The sequence below is a fragment of the Rattus norvegicus genome, chromosome 9, assembly GCF_036323735.1.
Source record: "Rattus norvegicus strain BN/NHsdMcwi chromosome 9, GRCr8, whole genome shotgun sequence".
NCBI classification, from domain to species: Eukaryota; Metazoa; Chordata; class Mammalia; order Rodentia; family Muridae; genus Rattus; species Rattus norvegicus.
Genome location: NC_086027.1, coordinates 95,613,151 through 95,637,931, shown reverse-complemented (window position 1 = coordinate 95,637,931; position 24,781 = coordinate 95,613,151). Strand labels below are relative to the sequence as shown.

At 48.3% G+C, this 24,781-nt stretch overlaps 1 protein-coding gene across 2 annotated transcripts in view; it reads left to right on the top strand.

Moving 5' to 3' along the window:
- Ngef (neuronal guanine nucleotide exchange factor) overlaps window positions 1–24,781 on the top strand; it is a 97,559-nt gene that overhangs the window by 54,450 nt on the left and 18,328 nt on the right. Inside the window, exons 1-3 of one of the 2 annotated variants that reach the window (NM_001136241.1) lie at window positions 9,685–9,886; window positions 10,613–10,755; window positions 16,089–16,384. In NM_001136241.1, coding sequence (NP_001129713.1) covers window positions 9,780–9,886; window positions 10,613–10,755; window positions 16,089–16,384 — 546 coding nt within the window. In that variant the 5' untranslated portion in view covers window positions 9,685–9,779. Of the gene's footprint in view, window positions 1–9,684; window positions 9,887–10,612; window positions 10,756–16,088; window positions 16,385–24,781 lie in introns of those variants that run through there. The other variant, XM_039083015.2, reaches the window with a different exon arrangement.

Here is a 24,781-nt window from a genome sequence, read left to right as displayed (position 1 = left end):
TGAGGAAGACTGACCACAGCAACACTGGGCACAGGAGCATCCTGGCCCTTCCTGGTCTGCCAGTATAATCTAGTCAGTCAGTTTCAAGTTCAGTGAGATTCTGTCTCAGATAGATAGATAGATAGATAGATAGATAGATAGATAGACAGACAGACAGACAGATGATAGATAGAAGATATGTAGGTAGATAGATAGATAGATAGATGATAGATAGATAGATAGACAGACAGACAGACAGATGATAGATAGAAGATAGGTAGATAGATAGATAGATAGATAGATAGATAGACAGACAGACAGATGATAGATAGAAGATAGGTAGATAGATAGATGATAGATAGACAGACAGACAGACAAACAGATGATAGATAGAAGATAGATAGATAGATAGACAGACAGACAGACAGATGATAGATAGAAGATAGGTAGATAGATAGATAGATAGATAGATAGATAGATAGATAGATAGATAGATAGACAGATAAGGACAGTAACTCAAGAAGTCACCTGCCATTGTCCTCTGGCTTCCATATACACATGGATGAGCACACGCGCACGCACACACACACACACACACACACACACACACACACATCAATCTTCAGTAACTAGATATTTATGTGGCTGTAAGTGCTACAGTTATAAATAGCACATCCTTGAAGCTATTTCTTTTGCACAGACAGAATAGTTTATTGGATATATTCCTAGAAGTAGATTGTCCTCTCCATAGAGCAGGAGCAACCACAGATTTGCAATACAGAGTTACCCAGCTGCCCTCAGAAAGGTTCTCACTCCCACCCTCCCAGAGGCAGCCTGGGGCTTCCATGCACGCCTTGGCGACTAACAACACTGAAAAGCCCTTTGCTGCGTTTCTGATATGCTTTCTGACAAGTCACACCTTTTCTTTGAAACATCTGCTTACAAAGCTTTGAATCCCAGGAAGGAGAACCATTTTCTCAGGCAGGCAAGGACCCGGGATGCAGCATTTTGATACCCACCTCCCTAGGTCTCTAACATGGTTCATCTTCAAAAAACACGCGACTTTTTCTACAAGACCCTGAACATTTGAGCACAGAGCTGTAAAGTCAAGGAAAGCAGGATAGTGAAAGTAAGGTGGTTGCTTCAAAGCAAAATTAGAAGTCACTCCATGGCCTGCGACTTGTTATTTAAAACTCAGTTACTGGTACCCTCTAAGGAAGGATTTCTAATGATTCATTTTCTTAACTACATGCCATCTCTTCAAGTTTACTACTTTATGAATGGGCGGGGTTTTCTTTCTTATTTCAGACCTTAGAGAGTAGCTCAGTGTACAGTCTTTGCTGAGCATACACAATGCCTGCGGTTTAAATCGCAGCACCAAATAAAACCCAACGCTCGGAGCGTGGCGGCAGGAAGATCAGGGCTTCAAGGTCATCCTTGGCTACATAGCAAGCTTCGGGGCCCAGAAGCCCGAGAGAATTTTCCTGCGCTGTATGAATGCTTCTGATGACATCATCTCCACCTCTGTGAACTGTGTGGTCGCTCGCCAAACAACAGCTGAGATGTCACTTTCTGTTGTGTACAGGAAGCCATAGCTTGCAAAGTGCTTTCAGCGATGTGAGTCTGAACTGGATGAGTTGCATGTAGTTCACAGGACAGTTTCAAATGAATCCCTCTAAACTGAGTAGAGTGATTTGACTAGTCTAGTTAAGCCTCCATTGTCCCTGTGGTTGTAACATACAACATAAGTCATGAGCCTCATCCTTTATCTCATCCTCAACATGTCTGTGGAGCTACAGGATCCACTCTTTCCTCATCCCCTGCTTCTTCGGGCTGCTCCTTTTGCTCAAAAGCCTGTGATATTACCCACAAGCAAAACCCCCATATGGTGTATTTTACAGGTGTCTTGGTTAGAAATATTCCAGAGAAACCCATCTCTCAGGTTCTCCCTTCTTTACCCCCATTTCAGGAAAACACACCAAATGGTACCACATCTCATTTAGGAGTTTGAGGAGCATACATGGGGTGCATCTCACAATTGAAAATATGGGGGGTTGGGGATTTAGCTCAGCGGTAGAGCGCTTGCCTAGCGTGCGCAAGGCCCTGGGTTCGGTCCCCAGCTCCGAAAAAAAGAAAAAAGAAAAAAAAAAAGAAAGAAAATATGGGCAGTGGTCTAATGATACTGGGGACACATGGATAACTAAAATGCCTCAGACTATTTAACCCTTGGCCAGCCAAGTGACATTCTCCATGCTGCCCCTCATGTTTGAAAGTACAGCAAAATTCTTGGCCACCTCTTACTGATTCAGACAACGTACTCTCCGTGCAATGTGAAAGATGTCAGGCTTGAAACCACAGCTCTGAAACCTCGTGCCAGGCAAGGCTTTGCTTGCGTCTCCTCATTCCTCCCAGCCTTTGCCCTATTTGGCCAAAAGCAAAACCTCTCCCCCTAGCAATCATGTTGAGAAGGGTAAAAACCAAAGCAAAGCACTATTCAGAGGGAGCACATCCAGGTGGAATGGGTTTGAGGGGTTTGAGTAAATAAGGCTACCTCCTTTTGGCTTGGGGGGAGGGAGGATGGACTCATCCTAGGAGCTGCCAACTCCTCACCAGTAAAGTCTGTGAAGGAGGCTTCGGGCAAAGATACTCAAGATGCAATGCAAACCTAGAGCCAGGCCTCTCAGAACATTCCTTGTATTTACTGATGGTCTCCTTCAGTGGCCCCAAGATGTGCAAAGACTGGGGCTGCAGAGATAACACACACAGTCATGGCTCACAGTGATCCCCAAGAAATCAGGGGTATCTATCAGAAGGTACTAACAGAGGTAAGGGTGCAGCTGTGGGAGCTGTCAGAAATGATGACCCCACTACCATTGGCGGGCATTGAGATTACCACACAATGAATTGGTAGCAAGGCATTGGGGAGCCATTGAGGGTAACAGGTGTGTGGGACGAGTAAGCTGGAGGAAACCCACCTGGTGGGTGTCTTCAGGAGAGGTAGAAGCAGAGGAAAGAGAAGCAGGGGAGGCCGGTAGGAAAAATGGCTGCTATACTTTCATGCAAGTCCACTAGGGGTCTGCAAGTCCACTCTCAGCTTGGATAATTTGCTGGAAGCACTCATACACTCCACCCATGGCTATTAGACTCACATTGTGGTGCCTACCATAAAAGGGCACATTCAAATCAACAGAGGGACAGAGATGGGCAGGGTGGAGCCAAGGGACTTCCACACACAGATAGACACCCATGGTCTTCTCTCCCCACATGGAACCTGGGTTAGTACTAACTTTCTTGGGCGAAGAATGACAACATGCATATGAGACAGGAGGGAGGGAGGGAGGGAGGGAGGGAGGGAGGAAGGGAGGGAGGGAGGAAGGAAGGAAAAGGCGAAACAGAGGACCTGACCTGAGCCTTGGGGACACAGAAACTTGATAGCTACTCAGAAAGCTGACCTCACTTTTTATGCAGGTTGGAGGTAGCGTGCTTGCTTGCCTAACATGCAAGGAACCCTGGGTTTAATTCCCTATTTGGAAAAATAAATTGTGGTTCCTTATTCCACAACAATCATCTTGACTTATGATGATGTGTGTGACCCAGTTACTTTCCTGTTGCCCTGATAAAATACCCCGATAAAAAAGCAACTTAGGGGAGAAAGGGTTTACTTAGCTCACAGTCCCTCACCGTGGGGATGTGCAAACGTCAGGAACGTGAAACGGCTGGCCATATCACATCTACAGTCAAGAGCAGGGAGTGAGGACAGGGAGTGTAAAATCATTCAGGCTCCATACCCAGCCAGCTCCTACTTTCTTACGACCCAAGACCCGAATCAAAGATCTGTGGGGCCATTTTCAGGCTGGGTCTTCCCACATCCATAAAGTCAATCAAGACAATCCTCCACGGGCCAACCTGATCCAAACCATCCCTTCCTAGGACTCCCTTTCCGGTGTTCTAACTTCTCTGGTGCCATCTAACACACTGACAAAAAGCAGTTTGGAGAGGAAAGGATTATTACTTTTTTTTTTTCTGCCCGTACATCCAGGTTGTGATCCATCATTAATGATGGAAACCAAAGCGGGAATTCAAGCAGGGATTTGAAGGAGAAACCATGGAGGAATATGGCTTGCTGGCTGGCTCTTTGGCTTCCTCCTCGCCTCATACTTAACTAGCTTTTAAGGACCGAGAATACTTGCCTGAGAAACCCTGTTGCCCACAGTGGGCTTCGCTCTCCTACATCAATTAATAATCAATACAACCTCCCACAGATCTGCTCACAGACCAACGAGACTTAGTCACTTCCTCAGATGAGGCTTTTCCTCTCAGATGTGACCAAGCCAGCTCAGTCAGTCAACAACAGGTCCTCCAGGGCAGGAGTGAGGAATAAAAAGAAAAAAAGACAGCACTGTAGCATGACCCCAGCCAGTTCTGAGACTGAAGCGGGTTTATTATTTTCTGGTCTGCTTTTATACCACTTTAAGTACATGCAGACTAATAAGATCAGGTCTGAGTCAAGGAACAAGCAAGGCAATAAACAAAACCCCATAAACACCTTTCTAGGGGCTGATCAGGATGACCAAGACAAAAGGAATGCTACACAGGCCTCCACTGAGCTTGCTCTGTTCTTAATCTGGGCCAATTTCCTGAGTCCTGGCCCAAAGTCAGATCCCCATCTTGAGCTTACTTCTTTTGCCCTGGCCAAATTCCCACCAAGTGTCTAGAAGGAAGGGACCCCAAAAGGTTCTCCACCCAGATGACTCCAGATGGTGTCAAGTTGACAATTAAGACACTAGCTGTTTTAGTTAGAGTTTCATTGCTGTGGCTAAGGTAACTCTTATAAAAAGAAGACATTTATTTGGGGCTGGCTTACAGTAACAGAGGTTCAGTCCATTATCATCATGGCGGGAAGCATGGCAGCATCCAGGCAGGCCTGGTGCTGGAGGAGCTGAGAGGTCTACATCTTGGTCCAAAGGCAGCAATAGAAGACTGGCTTCAATAGGCAGACCAGGAGAAAGTTCTCTCTTCTGAGCTGGGCAGAGCTGGAGTACTAGGAGTTCTCAAAGCCCGCCTACACGGTGACACACTTCCTCCAACAAGGCCACTCCTCCTAGTAGTGCCACTTCCCATGGGGCCAAGCATATTCAAACCACCACACCAGCCATGGCGATATGCTTCCAAGTGTGCTATGAGCCGCCTATGAGGCCTGGAGCTCAGAAAGCAAAAAGATGCCTAAAGGCTGAGGTTTGCCATATAAAGAAAGGAAAAAAAAATACTTATAACCTAAAAGAAGACGTAAATAACTCTTAGACAAACTTTCTAAAAATGCTAAATACTTCTTTTTTAAAAATTTATCATTAAATTACTTGTTCGCATTGTAGAGAACCTACTGTGTGCCGGCCAGATAGAAACATCTGAACTATCGCTTAGTGCTTTACTTGGTGAATGACTCAGAGCAAAATGTCAGGGAAGTAGAGATTTTAATAACACCCTGCCTAATAAGCCCTAATATGATGGGAATTAGAACATGGGGAATTTAGCTTAAGGTTACACGTCTCAGAACTCAGTGAGTCTCTAAACTGATTTTATAATTAGGAGCATATTTTTAGCTTATTTTTCAACTGGAAGATTTTTATTATATTCATGTTAATGTATGTAATTTCACCGTGGTATTTTTGGATTTTTTTTTTTTAAGAAAAGTTGAATCTTTATTCTTCGGTGCAGCAGAGTGTGAAGGTGTCACCTAAGACTTAAGGGACACAGCCATGCAAATCAGCAGGCCCCGCTCAGTGCCATGAAATTCTCCTTCTAAGATACCCAGTTCACAGAGCATCATGGTGCCAAGTGACCACTGATGGTGATGAAGGGGCAGAGCCTGTCAGGGGGACGACCTCCAGTTGTCTCAAGGAAAGAGCCCATTTTCAGGCTGGGTCTTCCCGCATGAATTAAGTCTCTCAAAACAATCCTCCACCAGCCAACCTCCTCTAACCCTCCCTTTAGACTCCCTTTCCAGGAGTCTTAGAGGACATCAGCAAAAGCCTTAGAGGAGGAAACGGTTTTTAATAAGCCTAGGAAAGTATGCACCAGCCAAAGTCCTGGAGAGAGATAGGGGTAGGGGACCCAGGGAAGCTATGACTGTAAGAGGAGGCTACAGGTCACAGAACTCCTATGGCACTGTTTAAAATCAAACCCCCAGTTCAGTCAGGAAGAGCAGAGTAAGAAAGACTAATTGAGAAAAAGTATTTTTAAATTATCTTTGTTTATGTATATATCGAGTAAGTGGTATATGTGCGTGCGTGCGTGCGTGTGTGCATGTGTGTGTGGTGTGGTGTGGTGTGCTAGTGGGGCGTCTGTGTATCTGCTCGTGGAGGACAAAGGAGAACATCAGGTGTCCCTGCTCTGTCTCAGCTGTATTCCTGTGAGACAAGTTTACCAATGAATCTGGAGTTAAGCAGGCAGGCCAGAAATCCTGAGAGGAAAGATTTTTAGCAGTGCGTATACCAAGGGGAAAATTTTTGCTCTAAGGGATTTGGGGGGAACCAGTGGAGCTTAGTAAGCCCTCAGCACAGGCAAGGGTGCACAGAAGCAGAGGCTAGCTCTCAGGCTGACCCTGGGCTACTGACAGAGCAGAGTTCAACAGCTAGGGCAGAGCTGCCTCTGCTCCAGTGGTTCTCAACCTGTGGGTTGCTACCGCTTTTGGGGGCCGAATGACCCTTTCACAGGGGTCACACATCAGATAGCCTGCATATGAGACATTTACGTTATGATTCACAGCAGGAGCAAGATGACAGTTATGAAGTAATAGCGGAATAATCTTATAGTTAGGGGCTATCATGACATGGGGAACTGTGTTAGACGGGTGCAGTGTTAGGCAGGTTGAGAACCACTGCTCTGCTCTCATCTCTAAGGACACCTACATACACAGAAAGAGTTGAGGCCTGGACATTGCAGACCCCGGTGGGGCGTGGGTACAGATGATAGAGAGTCACAGCATGGGCCAGCCCCCAGTAAGCAGAAAGGCAACATTGCCACTGAGTGATCTCAGGGTAGGACCAGGCCACCCCTCCAGTGCTGTGCAAGGCAGAGCCACAATCCAGAGAGAACCATGCCCAAGCCTCAGGGAATTTTCTTTGACCCGATGTTTTAGCTACTGCTCTTGCTTCTAAAACAAAATTCCCCAGCAAATACGACTTCAGGAAGGAAGGGCTCATTTTGGCTCACAGTTAGGGGGGCTCGCGGTTTGAGGGTGCAGCCTAAAGCCGCAGGGGAGTCATGGTGGGCCACGGGACTATGAAGCAGTTGGCCACTTCTTAACCATAGTTAACTCATTATTGATGAGTCTTAACCATAGTTAACTCATTATTGTTGGCTCTTCCCATCCCCCAGGAATGGGCATCCAACCCACGGCCCTGCACTCTAACACTGAGTTATCCTCCCCATGACACGTGATTTAGATAACACTTTAAGGTTAATGCTGGGAATGGTTACGACTACTGTGTTGTTTGGATTATGAAACGTAATTTAGGGGGAAAAATACATTTGGGATGGGGGGGCTCCAATGGGAGAATACTATGGGTTGAATGTTTGTATTCCCAAAATTCACATGTTTGAGTGACATCCACCCCCATGATATTAGGACATGAGGCCTTTGGGAAGCTTCTACTACACGAGGGTGGATCTCTCACAAACGAGATTAGAAAACCCTGGAGAGCACCCACCCTCCCTTTCTGCTAGCAGGCAATGAGAAATCAGTACTCTACAGTACCAGAGTCCGCCCTTCCACACCTCAGACCTCAGCCTTCAGCGCTGTAAAAGGTAGACTCTGGTTGTGCAGAAGCCACCCATCTCTGATGGTTCATCATGGCATCCGGAGCAGAGCCTGGATGGTAGTGATGAGGGTGGCCATGGAGCAGACAGAGTTGTAAAGGGAAGGTGTTGAGTAGAGTCACGTCCAGGAGGAATCACAAATGCACACACAGGGCTTGGGGAAACGACCCCGGGGAGTGGGTGTATCTCAACTCCCATAAGGCCTTGAGAGAACTGTGTCTCAGGAGAAGCAGGGGTGAGTTGCAGCTTCCGGGATTTGGGGGGGGGGGCTCTCTGCCACCTCAAATCCTCCCTTCTCACATTGAGTCAGGGATTATGCCAGCTCCTGCAACCTGGGAATGATAGATTCCCTCCTGCTCTGCTTTCTGTCTTTTCTGTTGCCATGAGGGAACACACAGACCAGAAGTAATTTAGGGAAAGGGTTTATTTTAGCTCAAGTCAAGGCAGGAACTTGAAGCAGCCAGTCACAACACATCTACAACCAAGAACCAGGAGATAAGAACATATGCATGCTTGTGCCACTTAGCTCAGGTTTTTTGTTTTGTTTTCTTTTTCTGTCTCACGCCATTTGTGGGGAATGGCACAGTCAAAGGTAGACTGGGTTTTCCCACCTCAATTAACTCGGCCAAGACAATTCCCCACAGACATGGCTGATGTAGACAAGCCCTCGTTCAGACTCTTCTGTAGCTGTTCTTGCTAGACTGTGTCAAACGGCAATTAAATCAACCACTGCCCCTTCCAAATGAAATGACTCTTCCTTCCCTTATACATCTCTGTGTCTCTCGCACGAACGGCCAGCCCTGCCTCCCATCTACTCATCCAAGAACGAGCAACACTGGAGGCTGGAGAAACGCTCAGTTGTTGAGAGCACATGTTGCTCTAGCAGAGGTTCCTAGCACACACATGGTGGCTCACAACCGTGTAATCCCAGTAATTCTGTAATTCCAGATCCAGAGGATCCAATACCCTTTCCTGATTTTGGAGGGTACCAGGCAAACACATTGGTCACATACAGACACGCAGGCAAAATACTCATACACCATAAAAACCAATAAACGCAGTTGCCTCAAACCCCCAGGAACTGGTTCCTTATATCCAATGCCCACAGGTGGTGTGTGGAGGGGGCCAGGCAGGGGAGCACTGTACCCCACCCTCACTCCCAGGTACCTTCAGAACTGGCCACAGCTACTCTTGACTTGAGATACTTCTCTCACATATCCTTGTCATCTGAGCGCTGCACGAGCTAACAAACTGCTGTGGGTAGGGAAATCCTACTGCAGTTTCTGGGAACTTGGATCCTTCTCCTTAACTCTGTTCTGGCAGCGTTTGGGGGGTCGCTAGGAAAGATTTGGTCCAGCAGAAAGACCCATTCAGGAGAGAAGTCTGCATTGGGGGACCCCCACCGTCTACCTGGGAGTCAAGAGCAGGAGTGTAGGGGACATGTTTCCTCTCAGACTGGGATTAGAGGGTATACATTCCCAAGGCACGATCTAGGAGATTGACCTGTGATGGGTAAGGGATGGGACAGAGGGTCGCCTGGACTGCACCTTCCAGAAACTCCTACAAACGACCCACTGACAGAAAGGGAGACAGGCGGAGGCAGCTCTGTCCCCTCTGTCCCCGCATCTCCTGGCACCCAGCGGCCGCGGGGGAGGCAGGCGCTGCGGGGCTCCGGTCCATGTGGGGAGTCACCGCCCCCTGGTCCGGGTGCACCCGGCCCCAGCGCCCCCACCTCGCCGCCGCTGGCCTCGCCCCCGCCGCGCGTGCCCCGCCCGCCTCCCCCGTTGCCGTGGCAACCCCGGGAGCCTCCAGGCGCGCGCTCGTCCGCGGGAGCGCTCTACAGCGGCGGCGGCGGCTGCAGCTCGGGCTTGAGCCGCGCGCGCTGAGACCTCGCTTCGAGCCCGCGCGTTGCCCCCGGCCCGGCCCTGGGTCCCCCGCGCGGCCCCCCACCGGCTCCTGAGCCTACCCTGTCTCTGGTCCCCATGGAGCTGCTGGCTGCCGCTTTCAGCGCTGCCTGCGCCGTGGACCACGACAGCTCCACCTCGGAGAGCGACACGCGCGACTCGGCGGCGGGACACCTGCCCGGCAGGTGAGGACGGGCTGCATCCCAGCCCCCGCGCACCGTCCCCACTTGCTCCCTCCCACTCGCACCGTAGGCGGTGTTCACGGACCCCTGCGGCCTATCCGGGTCCTCTGCTCCGGGGCTCCTGCTGCCTCCCACTAACTCTAACCCGACGGACCTTCCCCCCGGAAGAGCGGTGCGTCCTGGTCCAGGTCACTAGCACCCAGTCCGAGCGCGGGGTGGCTGGCCTCCTGCACCCTCTCCCTGGACGCCCAGAGTGTGCGCGTCCCTCCCTTCGCCCCTCTCTGCGCTCTCCGTCTCTGGGACTGGAGGACGGAGCCCCGAGTGGGGCCAGGGGGCGCGCGACGGCTAAGGGCGTGGGGTGGCAGCTGGCTAGCAGGACCCGTTGGGGCGGCCTCCCGCGCTGTGGAGCGGCCAGGGTACGCCAACTTTCCGACGCCTGCCCGCGAGCTCGAAAAACATGAAGGTTTGGGCGGACGGGTGTGGGAGTGAATCACCCCGTCGCGCCTTGGTATGGTGACAAAAAGGGTTTGTCGGGCTCGCCTGGTCCGGACACGTGGCGGCCACTGTGACCCCCTTAGCTTGGAAGCGCTTAGGGCAGTACCTTCAACCCCCCCCCCCCAACCCCGGCCAGCAGCCGCTTGTACGGACCGACAGTCGCCTCTTGCGATCTAGCCAAGGTGTGTCGTTGCTTAAAAATAAACAGCCCTCGCTCTCCTCCCTCTCTTGCAGCGAGTCATCCTCCACCCCTGGAAATGGAACCACACCCGAGGAGTGCCCGGCCCTCACCGACAGCCCCACCACGCTCACCGAGGCCCTGCAGATGATCCATCCCATTCCCGCCGACTCCTGGAGAAACCTCATTGAACAAATAGGTGGGTCCAGGGCAGGCAGCGACTCATTTGGGCCATGCGAGCCTGGTGGCTCCCAGGGGACCCTGGCAGCTGGGCTGACTGGCATGCGGCTTTTGACATGAGTAGTTCTAATGGTTTCCTAGGCAGAACTGCCGAGTTTTATTAGTGCTGCACCACTGGGCTAATTTAGCCAGGGATTGTGGTTTATTTGTGAGACTGAGTCTCACACTGCAACCCTGGCTGGCCTGGAATTTACTCAGTAGCCCAGGCTAGCCTGGACCTCCTGCAGGCCTCCTGACTTGAGAACTTGAGTTCTAGGATCATGAGCTTGAGAATCTCTACGCTGGGCTTTAGCAGTGGGTATTTGATGTCTCTTGGAGAACACTCTTGGTCCAGCCCTTTCCTGCAGAAAATGTTGTTTCCGGAATGGAGTAGCTGAAGACAGAGGATGAAGCCTTCTTTGACCTCATCAGGGAGGTCCTGGGAGTACCTGGAAAGTAGCCAGGAATTAAAGCTGGACTCAGGAGCTCTGGGTTAGGGCCAAAGTGAGAGAGGCAAGAGTGCCAGGCTGCCCAGGATGCCCCTAAGGAACAGCACTTGGTGGGTCCTGCACCTCCAGAGCTAGGAGGACATTCTGTGAGTCCTCAGAGGATTGAGGCAACCCGAGAGCTGAAGCACTTCAAAAATGCTACTGACATCAAACCATTTCCCATGTTACCCCCAGGGCCACCTGTGACTGGTTCCTGTTTATCAGAAAATGATACTAGCTGTTTTGAAAATATTCTGGGATGTTGCCAAAGCCATCGACAATCTATTCTTTTAAATGCAAATTTTAGATAGAAAATGATACGTAGAGATTATCTTCCAACTGCCAGACACTGTAAGGGACACAATGTCTTCAGAATTGCTGTGAAGCAGGCCCAATTGTAGGGAGACTCCTCAGTGAGGCTACTCTTTTGAGCTAGCTGGGAGTTTCCGACCCTGGCCCTGGGAGGAGAGAGCTGGAAGCTAGGAGATCGATTGGTGCCTGAGGGTAAACTGAACCCACTCTGGTTTTGTCTCTGTGCTCCTCTAACAGCCAGGCTGAGGATGATGGGGATGTGTGTGAGTTGTCTCTGGCACCTAACATGGTACTTGGCATGTAGAAATTGCCTGTTCAGTAATAACCGAGTAGCTTGCCCTTTACGAGTAGGCTTGGAAGATTTAGAGAAAAATGCTTTCTCTTCAGGAAGGTGAATGTTGAACGATGGGTTAGGGGTGTGTTAGTTGGGGGTGCATTAGTTGGAGGAGCTAGGGGCTCCGCTTCTAACAGAACAAGGCCAACCCAGTACAGATCATTTCAGTAAGACAGAACAAAGCCTTCCTGCTCTGCCTGCATATCCCATAAGCAGGAGCTTTGGCTGGGAAGGTTAACATCCACGGGAAGGTGTGCTTACTGTTGGTGCACACAGGAAGCAACAGACCAAGCCATGAGACATTGTACATTGAGGACAGAAGTGGCACACAATAATCTATGAAAATTAGAATTTGAGGCAAATAACAATGAAAGATAATAAAAACAGTGGGTTATACAATTGTAACCATGGTAAGCCCGGGAGGGCAGGAGTTGGAGTACAGCTTGGGGGGAGGGGGAAGAGTATGGAGCCCTTTGAATGTTCTAACATGGCTGGAAGTAACAATATCCAGAAACAGTGTCTTTAGCAATGGGGGTGGTCATTCCCAGTTAATGAGTCAAGAGGTAGAGAGTTGGTTCTTTCCCCTACACAATCACCCAGCTGTGTTTTCTTCACTCCCTCTCTCCTTTGGTGTTTGTGTTACAAGGTATCTGTTGTAGCTCTGGGCACCACATCCTCAAGCCAAGGTCTATAATAGTAGGAAGGACAGATTGTCCTCTTGTGTCTATTGGGGACTACGACTGTCTTAGTGATCTATTGATGGGAAGAGACACCATGACCAAGGCAACCCTTATGAGAGAAAGCATTTAATTGGAGCTTCGTTACGGTTTCAGAAGTGAGTCCTTGATTGTCATGGCAGGGAGCATGGTGGCAGGCGGTGGCAGGCAGGAGCTGAAGAAGTAGTGGAGAGCTACATCCTGATCCACAGGCTGTCAGGGAAAGACACCAAGCCTGGCTTGGACTTTTGAAACCTCAGAACCCACCCGCAGTGACACAAAGGCCACACCTCCCAATCCTTTCCACCAGTCTGCCAACTGGTAATCACACATTTAAGTACGTGAGTCTATGGGGTCATTATCATTCAACTGACCACAGATACCTTAAAAAAAAAAAACAAACCCTTAGAAGATATCCCCCTCTTTGTGTCTCCTTGGCTAGTATATTAATCTATACCTTGCACTGGATGTCTTGGCATATTTTGTATTGCTGTGACAAAATACCCGAGGCTAGAAACTTGATACAGAAAAGAGGTTATTCAGCTCACGTGTCTAGGTGTAAGAGCAGGGCACCAGTTTCTGTTGGCTCTGGTGAGGGCTATGCCACACATGGGAAATGGTATCCAGGTGAGACTGTGAGAGGGTAGTTAGAGAGGGCCAGGGCCAGACAGGTGATTTTAGGACAAACTGCTCTCCATATAAAGCTGTGGTGGAACAGTTAAGAGGAGATACCTTCTCTGAGGCCACCCTCCACCACAGCTGCAACGGAGAGCAAGCCCAAGAGCACACGAGCCTTTAGGGGAGAATGCTGCATCCGAATCTTAACACTGGTAATGTATAAACAGTTAGATGTTTTCCCCTCGGAGTTTTGCTGCCAGTCAATAACCCCAGCCCCCGGTAGATCTGTGTCTAGTAAGAGCTGCTCTCTCAGCTTCATGGATCATGAAAGTCCCACATGGCAGGCAGAACAATGAAGAGCCCTCCAGCCTCTGGTAAATCCCACCCAAGAAACCCAATTCCCCAAGGGCCTTCCTCCCTAATTCTATCACACGGGCTTTAGAGCCCCTCATAGGGATTGGGGTAGGAGGGGGAAGCATCTGCATTCAGACCTCAGCCCCTCAGTGGCATCAAATGCAGGTACCAAACCCACCACCGCTGGTGAGAGCCTCCATCAGTCCCTGCCTACTTCCCAGAGCACACAATGTCCAGCCCAGCCCTCTCCTCCCCAGTGGAAGGCAGGGGTGGGAAGGGACAGGGAAGAGGCGGCGTCCACTGTGCAGCACTTTCAGAAATACCATTTTCAACACAGCTACCCACAGTGCTGGTATTTTTGTCTCCTACCAGCACATGCGCCGTCGAGAAGTCTGGGGTAGTATTTGCCCGCAGTTTGCTGGCTGTGGCATAAGATGTGTTTTTTGAGCCTTTAAAACATCCTAAGTTAGATAGGAAGCTTGGGAATGGTGATTTTTAAAAAGGAAAGGTATTCAACCATGTCTAAGTACCCATTCTGCTAAGTCACTGTGAGGAAGCTCCAGCAAACATCGGACTGGATGATAATTAGTTTAGAGGGCTGTAAAATGCTGGCCACACAAGTATGAGGACTTGGGTTTAACCCCTAGAATCCCCTAAAAGCTAGCACATGCCAGCACATGTCTATAATCTTAGCACTGTGGAGGCGAATACAAGAGAACCCTTGGGACTCACTGGCCAGCTAGCCTAACCCATTTGGTGAGCCCTAGGCCTATATGAAATTCCGTCTCAAAAGAAAAGAAAAAGAAAAGAAACCAAGGTGTCCAGGATCTGAAGAATAACGCATGCTCTCCATATGCAAGCACACAAACATGTACATGCATACACCTGTGCACTCCAACACACACAGACATGCATGTGTGTATGTTGAACTGGTTTCTGTGTTGACACGGAATGGTCCTTGGAGAGCATCAACTTTGAGTGGAGTTTGGCTTGGACTCTATAATACTCATTAGAATCCTCTTATGGTCAATGAGCTACATTGTTGCGTTCTGCAACTGGGAGGACCATAAAAACACCAGATCCGAATCCCCTGAAGTCAGGGCTGTTCTACCTTGCCGTGAAGGCTTCATAATGTAGAGTCACAGAGTCACCGAGTATCGGAAGCAAATAATTTAATCAGCGGGATGGATTTATGAGACTCCTGCCAGCCACTGCAATTTCTCCAGCCACTGTCAGGATTTCCACGGTGATCTGTTTCTCTTTTCCCCTTTCTGCTGTTTGCGTACTTCCAAGCTACACAGAGAAGGAAGGTGCATCACATCCACACTGTCTCCACAGCAAGGACTTTGCAAGGATCCCACTTAACCTTACCGGATCTTGCCTGGGTGAAGCTCCATGCCAGTGTGCCCGGCTGCCTAATGGGGCTCCCCTATCACCCCGAGTATACTCACATCTCTCTGTCACCCCAGCCTTCTGTCCGTTGCTTCTACCAGTGGTGCCATCAGACCACTTTCCAAGCTGGTTACTTGAATATTGTTTGTGATCCAGTGCCAGCCAGCTGCCAGGGTTCGTCTTCTACCTTGTAACCATGCTATGAGTTAGAGCCTTGGCTCTGCCCTGCCCCCACTTAACTGATGCCCTTGTAGTCCTGGGAAGTACCACGGCCCCTATTCTCCCTGCCAGGCATGCAACCATAGCTGGGGTTTGCACAGGCCCCTAGGGAAGAGTTCTGCCTCTATAGCATGAAGTAACCCACTCTTCTACCAGCCTCTTAGCAGGCAGTGTCACGTGCCCTTGTCCCCACCAGCCTGTGTGGGTAGACTGTCCCTCTGCTCTGCAGCCAGAACATCCCAAATGTTTATTTCTCTTCTTTCCTGTGAGGTGCTGTCTTTACACTGATTCAGCAGCACCCCTAGTCTCCCTCAGAGATTTGGGTCACATTTGTGTTTGGATGTGATTGGTCAGGAATTGCACCCTCAAGTGTGAGTGTCAGAGGTGACAGTTTCCTTTGGGTTCATTGGCGAGACACTGATTCAACATGAAAACTCACAACCTCTCCCCAGTCAGGGATGCACAAACTGAAGTTTTAATACTGAATCATTTAAAACTGGGGGAAGGACCCTCATGGGATATTGAAACACAATTGGGATATTTTCATTGATTTTTTTCATGCATGCCTATTAACACATCAAGATCTGTATTCTTGTTTTTTCCTCTGTGCGCGAGCGTGTGTGTGTGTGTGTGTGTGTGTGTGTGTGTGTGTGTGTGTGTGTGCGATTTTGAATCTACTCAGGGAATTCTTTACTTGTCAAAAGAAACTTACACATGCTGATCTCCCTCAGAAGTGAAGGCTCCTGGGTGGTCTCTTTTGCAGGGCTGGAGCCTGCTGGTGTGGCCTGGGGCACACTGGCTTTCTTTGTGCGTGGGAGTGGGCTTCCCAAGGACCTCCATCTGACATCCTGCTCTTGTCTTCTCCACGCTTTGATTTCAGGGCTCCTGTACCAAGAGTATAGAGACAAATCGACTCTCCAAGAGATCGAAACCCGGAGGCAACAGGATGCAGAAATACAAGGCAACTCGGATGGGTCCCAGGCTGGGGAAGACAATGCAGAGGAGGAGGAAGAGGAGGAGGAGGAGCCGGCCAGCCCCCCTGAGAGGAGAGCTCTGCCTCAGATCTGCCTGCTCAGCAACCCCCACTCCAGGTTCAACCTCTGGCAGGACCTTCCTGAGATCCAGAGCAGCGGGGTGCTGGACATCCTCCAGCCTGAGGAGACCAAGCTGCAGGAGGTAATACAGGTTCCCAGGCTGGAGATGCAGGGACTCTAAGGGAGCCATTGAGGGGCTGTAGTCCTAGCTCACCAGAGCAGTTCAGGGTTGAACAAACTTGTCTCTCTAACACGGATAGGGAAAGAAACATTTCACAGGTCACAAACCACTCAGCCACTTTCTGGGCTGGTTCAATGCTCCTCGTAGAGTGTTAGATGTTTTGTTACAGGGAGTGACCACCTTTCTGTTATGATGACATCAAATCACTAGGTGCCACAGAAACAGTGACTGTGAAATAACTCCAGTCTTCTCTAAGTGGCAGTCAGTTGTATTTCTTCCCACATTTGAGGGCCATGTGGAGTCTGGATGGTTGAGGGTCCAAGAAATCCTTTGTGTGAAGATCCAGGCCACTCTCTCTGAGGTCAAAGAGGTAGAGGCAGTGAGCGGTACAATGGTGGTTCCAAGCAGGAAGAAACAATCAGCAGGAAATTGTCAGTAACAGAAACATGCCACAAGGGTTGTTTGTTTGTTTTTAATGTATGTGAGTACACCCTTCAGACACACCAGAAGAGGACATCAGAGCCCATTCCAGATGTGGTTGCTGGGAATTGAACTCAGGACCTCTGGAAGAACAGTCTGTGTGCTCCTAACCGCTGAGCCATCCCTCAAGCTTGCAAGTGTCTGGTTTTGTTGAGCAAGGACCTGGATCTTGTGAGTCTCAGGAACATGTGGTAGAGGGGAGAGGATGGTCAACAGTAGAGAGCGCGGTCAATGGGCAGAGAGAAAGAGGGTATTGTTGTTGTTGTTTGTTTTTTGGGTTTTTGTTGTTGTTGTTGTTTGGTAACTTGTTCATGTGTGAACTTTGTAGATGAAAGCATTCTATCCCAATGCCAAAAGGGCTAATGACTGGAACAGAGCCTAGCTCCTGTCCTTGTCATCCAATTCAATACAGGCTCCACTATTGAAGGGTGTAGTATGAGGGACCACCTAGGGTTCACCTGTGTGTCCTGTCGGGCAGAATCAAGTAGAAATACATTTAAATATTGACGAGCTACTTAGCATGGGAGCGCACCAAGACTCTGTCTGGGTGGTTCTTGTCGTTAAATGAAACTTAGAGGTCAGCTCATATATTTAAAGCTTTGAAACACAGTAAATGCCTTTTCCAGCATAAATGGAGCTAAACACAGGGAGTATGTCCTTTACATACCACACAGGAAGGCGACAAATGGCAGAGAAGCAGGGCTGGCCATGTGGCACAAGCCTGTCATCCCAACACACCACGGCCAGAGGCAGGAAGATCTTGAATTCAGAGTCATCCTCACCTACATAGGCAATTAGAGGCCAGCCTGCGCTACAAGACAGCCTGTCTTAAAAACTAAAACAGAGGGCTGGAGAGGTGGCTCAGCAGTTAAGAGCACAGTCTGGTCTGCTCTTCCAGAGGTCTCTAGTTCAATTCCCAGCAGCCACATGGTGGCTCACAACCCTGTGTAATGAGATCTGGTGCCCTCTTCTGGCCTGCCAGTGTACATGCAGGCAGAACATTATAAATCTTAAAAAAAAAAAAAAAAAAAAAAAAAAAAACCAACCAAACAACAACAAAAAAAACTAAATCAGGAACAAGATGATGATGATGATGGTGGTGATGATGATGGATAAATATGGTCGCTGAGCTCACACACACCCAGTTATAAAGCTGACTGAGGGACTCCCTAGGAGGTTAGAAAACCAAGCCACCATATTTTCAGACATAGAAATTATTGTTGAAAGCCCTTCAAGTGGGTTAAGGTACCACTTATTTCTAAATGTTTTTAAATTCCGTAAGTAGCCCATTAACACACTTTTATTATTCTTTCCAAAGCAGACAATACAGACACCTTCACTGGGCCCCTCACAGCTTTCAGCTGAATTTTTACAAAAACAACCCTTACTCTGCTGGACATAAGAGCAAAGTGATCCCTTCCCAGCTGGAAGGCAGACTTCTAGGCTGCACATGGAAACCCCGTCTCAAAACCACCCATTCCCTCAGCACCTGCACCTGCTTGCTTTTTAAAATCGTTAAAGGGATACACTGCATAACAAGCGGCTTAAATAAGGACGGAGGAGCGTAAGAGACCATAGGAGTCAGCATTGCTCTCTGGCTATCCAGGGAGCTCTGTGGACACAGTACAGGGGTGGCATGCAGCAGGGCAGGCTCCAGATAACTCAGTCATGTGTTCAGTATATCCTTGTACTCTTGCAAGACCACGGACACCTGGAAACAGTGAAAGTGTGTTTCACATCAGATCCCAACACGGCAGTGTGGCTGAGCAGCCCCAGTCTGAAAACCCTGAATCTAAAATGCTCCAAAATCAGAACTGTCCGAGCACGGACAAGACTCCACGAGTGGACAACTCTACACCAGTAAACTGTTGAAAATGTTTTCTGTGAAGTTACTTTTAGGGGGCTGGAGACCTGTCTCAGCAGTTAGGAGCACTCCCTGCTCTCCTTAAGAACTGGAGTTTAGCTCCCAGCACCCATAACAATCAGCTCAAGATAGCTTATAACTCCAGCTCTGGGAGACCAACACATTCTTCTGTCCTCTGTGTGAACACATGCACACATGCACTCACAGATGCACACATGTACACACAGATGGACACATGCACTCACAGATGCACACACACACATGCACACACAGATTCACACATGTACACACAGATGCACACATGTACACACAGATGCACACATGTACACACAGATGCACACATGTACACACAGATGCACACATGTACACACAGATGGACAGATGCACACATGCACTCACAGATGCGTGTGTACACACACACGCACACACACATGCACACGGATTAATTACATTTAGATTACCCTCTAAGCTGTATACATCAACTGCACATAAGCATAAAGGAGCTTCATAGTTAAACCAAGTCTCGCTTCCAACATTGCTCATCATTTTATGCAAATATTCCCAAACCCAAAAATGAAAGTCTAAAGTGAGAAACACTTCTGGTCCCAAGGGTTGGGGTAAAAATACTGTGAGAGAGACTGTGATCACCCACATCTCTCATTCTAGTACCAAACCCTTCACACGCTCTTTGATCCACTGATAAACAGTGTGTGTTGTTTGGGTATCTTATTTTTGCCCTTCTTTCTTTTCATCTTCCTCCTTCTCTTCCCTCTCCTCTTCTTTCTCCTCATCCTCCTCCTTTTTCAACTCCTCCTCCTCTTACTCCTCCTCCTTTCTTCCTTTCCTCCTTCTCCTTCCTTTCCTCTTCCTTCCTCCCCCTCTCCCCCTCCCCCTCCCCCTCCCCCTCCCCCTCCCCCTCTCCCTCCTCCTCCTCCTCCTCCTCCTTCTTCTTCTTGGTAGGGTCTCGTGTAGCCCAGGCTGGCTTCAAACTCAACTAGTTAGAGGAGAATAACCATGAACTTTTAAAAAATAGTAATTTTATTCTATTTATGTATTTTTAAATACTTACGTTATACATATGTCTTGCTTGTGTGTGTGTTGTGCACCTCATGCATACCTAGTGCCCATCAGATCCCATGGAACTGTAGTTATGGGTGGTTATGAGCTGCTGTTGGAGTACTGGGAACCAAGCCCAGGCCCTCCTCAACAACTGCGTGTGCTCTGCAGCCCCAACCGTGGATTTTGATCCTCCCGCCTTTACCCCCTGAGTACTGGAATTTCAGGCATGTGCCATCATGCCAGCATTAGCTGGTATTGGGGAGGGATCCAGGATACATGCTATACATGCATTCCACTCACTGAAGTACATGTTCAGTCCGTGTAACATGACCTCACTGCTTCTTTTTCTGTTAAGCTTCTATTGATGGACTAGCAGCTTTTACAATCTGAATACTGTTTCTTCTGACATTTGCAATGTTTCCCCCACAGTATAGCCTGGGGGACATGACAGACTGGTACACACACCTGTGCCGGCACCCACCTGCCTGGGTGTTGATTTTTGCTCTGCTGCTTGGCGGTGTGACATTGAGTTTCTGGATCCACTTGCTGTCGCCGTAGTAGTAGTACAGTGACTGGGTCACTTATAAAGAAAAGACATATGTTAGGCTTGAGCTTTGGAAGCTAGGAGGGTCAGATGAGGGAGCCGCATCTGATGGGGGCCTCTTACTGCTTCCGCTCACTGTGGGAGGCTGAAGCAATTGGGATGCACAAAGAGAGGAAGAAATGCTGAGCCACCCCCACCCAGTAGCTTCCTTACTTCCAAGGGAAAAGCATCACCCGCTTATAAGGCACCTTCTCTGCAGCCCAAGCACCTCCCAAGCCAAGAGCCAGGCTCTTGTGGGCTTTAGGGGGACACAAGCCAGAGCAGGGCTCCCCGGATCCTGCCATTGCTCTGTACAGATCAGGAGAATTTCTTCCTGTCCTCTCCTTCCACAGTCCTCTCCCTCTGTCACTCCTGTCTTCCTTCATGGAAATTCTTTGTTCGTTTTCTTAGAAATCGTTCCAGCCTGTTTATGTGCTTCTCCCTAGTCTTCTGGATGGCGTCTTAGGCAAGGAGAAAGAGAGGCACTCAGCAGGTGGAGCCATGATGAATAGGGCCCTAGGGGCCATAGGTTGCTGCACACTGTGCTGTTCTGTGGAGAGAGACAGAGCAGGGACACAGGGAGCCTGAAGAGGAATCATAGGGTAGCTTGTGTAAAACTCTCATCAGGCTCCAAGGGCTTATGCAACGAAAGGCAATGTAAGTCACCTCACTAAAAATCTTTAGAGTAGGTATAGTGGCTTATGGCTGTAATCCTAGCACTCAAAAGGCTGAGGCAGGAGGATTGCTCATATATCTTTCATTGTTTTACATAGTTTCAAATTAATATATACGTGTATGTATATATGTATATATATGTATATATGTATATATACACATGTATATTATTGTGTGTATGTGCATACTGGATACATGTGTGTGGGGGTGTGAAACAGTGTATACGGAGGTCAAAGGACAACTTTGTAGAATTGGTTCTCTCCTTCCACCTCAATATGGCTTCCAGGCACCTTTACCCACTGATTCTTCTACTCAAACTGAGACTCCTATATCGGTAGAACCACACTGCTCTAAAGAGAACTAGTGTTTATTTTCCAGTGATCATAAACAAAGAGGGGGTTCAACAGTTAAGAGCATGGGCTTCTCTATCCTGAGGACCTGGGTTCGATTTCTAGCCCCTGCATGGCAAATGCACAACTCCGATTCCAGGGGATCTAAGATCATCCTCTGGCCTCCAGGGGTATCAGGCATGCTTGTAGATCACAGATATGCATGCTATCAAAATACCTAAGTGTGTGTGTGTGTGTGTGTGTGTGTGTGTGTGTGTGTAAAATCAGCTTTCACTTTTAAAAGAGAAAGTATTAAGCTTATAAAAGCTGTGATATCCCACTACATCTCTATTACAGTGAAACAAAAAGATTAAATGTAAATACCATAACAACTTCAAATTGAAGGGGTTGGGGATTTAGTTCAGTGGTAGAGCGCTTGCCTAGGAAGCACAAGGCCTTGGGTTCGGTCCCCAGCTCCGAAAAAAAAAAGAACCAAAAAAAAAAAAAAAAAAAACCTTCAAATTGAGCCACATGTGCCAGCACATATCTGTAAATCTGTAATCCAGCATTCAGGGGGCTGAAGTAAGATCTCCAGTTCAAGGCCAGCCATGTGTACATAGTGAGTCTGGGCTAGCTCAGACTACACAGTGACCCCTGTCTCAAAAACCAAAACCAATTTAAAAAAAAAAAAGCCCAAACTTTAAATCATAAATGTTTCCGTTGTTCCTCACCTTGGGGTAGAAAAGCAAGCTGTGTAATTTCAGTCTCTTTCATTGACAGTGGTGAGGACGGATGCTACCTTAAGAGTCCTGTGAACTCATGGTGTCTGAGCTGCATTTGGGGCCTATGCCCAGTGCTCTGTGCTCTAATATGAAGTGATAGAGGGCTAGGACGGAGGTTCACTGGGTAGCATACTTGCCCCTCAGCGGTGAGAACCTGAGTCCGGGCACCCAGAACCAATGTCAAAGGCCAGGCATGGTGGTCTGACCATTATACCAGCAACGGTGGATGCTCACTGACAAGCTAGCCTAAGGAAGGTCTAGGCCATGAGCGACCCTGTCTTAACCAAAAGGTTGGATATAAGATGAACGAACACAAAAATGGCTTGTGTTGGTTTCATACATGGTGAACCCAGGTCCTATCAACGATGATGAGCCAATCAGAGGGGAAAAACATGCCCCAAGCTGTTCACAGAGAACAGGAGGCTGCAGAGGTGGCAGTGGTTAGGAATGTGCCATCTCCTTGCAGAGGACCCATATCAGATATATCACAATTGCCCGTGACTCTGCTCCAGGGGCATCTGATGCCTCTGGTTTCCGTAGGTACCTGCACACATGTGCACACACACACAGAGACACAAATACACACACACACAATTAAAAAGAAACTATGAATGCCCACTAAGTAAATGAAAGAAGTGAAAGTCAAATTCACTAAACATCAAAAAATCCAAGCCAGACAACACCCAGGTGCTGTCTTCTGGCTTCAGAAAGAATCTCTTTTCCTTCTGCCTCCACTTTTTAAATGCTAGGGTTACAGGCTTGCACCACCCCAGCCAGGTCACAGAGTGCTGGGGTTAGACCCAGGGCTTCATGCATGCCAGGCAGGCCCTCTGCCAATTGAGCTACATCCCCGGCTCCCACCATATATGTACACCTAAAAACTGGCTTGGGAGAATATGCAAGTGGTCACTGTCCAACACAGTCAATAAGGACATGACTATTTATACCGAGCCCGGAGAAAGAATGCATTTTCATAGTCCCCTGTCTAATCTGGGGTTTTATTTTATAAAATAACCAGCGCTACAGACAGGTTAAAACGTGTTGTTTCCAACAGCCAGGGTGCTGCTCAGTGGTAGAGTGTTTGCATAGTATGTGCAAAGGCCATGGGTCCTATCCTCAACTCTGTGGATGGAAGGAAGGAAGGAAGGAAGGAAGGAAGGAAGGAAGGAAGGAAGGGAGGAAGGAAGGTAGGAAGGGAAGCAGAGGTTTTCAAAGAATTAAGAAGGTGAATATTCACAACATAGAATGTTTTCCAAGGAGTATAATATCACATTTTAGTAGACAGACTGCCGAGAGGGCTCAGCGGGTAAAGGGGCTTGCTACCAAGCCTGAGTTCCATCTCCTGGACCCACGTGGTGGAAGGGAGAACCAGCTTCAGAATGTCGTCCTCTTACTGCCTCACACACGTTCAGCGTATGCAAACCTGCACACAAATTAGCAAAATGTAACTTTTAAAAAGAATACTTTTTTTATGTAATTTTGCCGTTTCCCATGGATCAGATCGATACATCTAAAAATCAATAAGGTCAGGCAGATACTCACTGGCTATATTCAGCATTAAATAATACAGCACACACACTGTAACACTCACACACACTCACATACTCACAACTATACACACACACTGTAACATTCACACATACTCACACACTATACACTCACACATACAACTCACACACTTACACACATTCATTCAATACTCACACTACACACTCACATACACACATTCACTCACACTCACACTCAGACACACATATATATACACATACTACACACTCACACACACACAACTCACACACACTCAAACTCTCACAGACACATATACATATATGCACACACTAGACACTCACACAACTCACAGGCACACATTCTCTCACAGACACACACATCCATGTGTCCTGCTCTGAGTGGTTAGGGCCTGGCTTTACAGATTTTAAAGATCTTAATGTGTCCTTTCTCTTTTGACAGTGTTCCCTGAGTTGTTCACATTTTATTATTCAAATCAGTGCAAAGATCTGGTTTTAAAGTTTTTACCCGGGAACTGGGATTCCAACTCATGTCCTTGATTTCACAATAAGCACTTGTGACCGCTGAGCTGTCTCTCCAGCCCCTTCAGACCTCTTTTTCAGTCTATATTGCTGAGGTAGGCAGTCTATGGGTCCCACCAAGTGAGCCGGTGGGCCTGTGGCCGGAGCATCCCTGGTTCCTCAGCTACATTAAGTGGCAGTGTCCATGGTCCCTTCACCCCCATGACAACCTTGGGTAAGCCTGAGTGTGAGTTGGTTCTAGGATTTAAAACAAAATTGTGTACTTCCCTCCACTTCAAACAGAGGCTGCCCACTGGTGGGAAGCAAGCGCTATTGTGGGGGAATTTCTCCATCGAATTTTCCTTTGCTAGCTTGCTCCCGAACCCTTGGTTTTTGAGTCACTGTTTCAGAGAAGGGCAGTTTGGAAGAAAAAAAAAAACCTGATTCAAATTAAAAGACTAGAAGATGATGTGTATGAAAGGTGTCAGGAGGCAGTGGCTTTGAGCTGCTATGAGCTGGGTCTGTCTGTCCTGCCCTTATCTTCTTCCTCTGTCTGTCT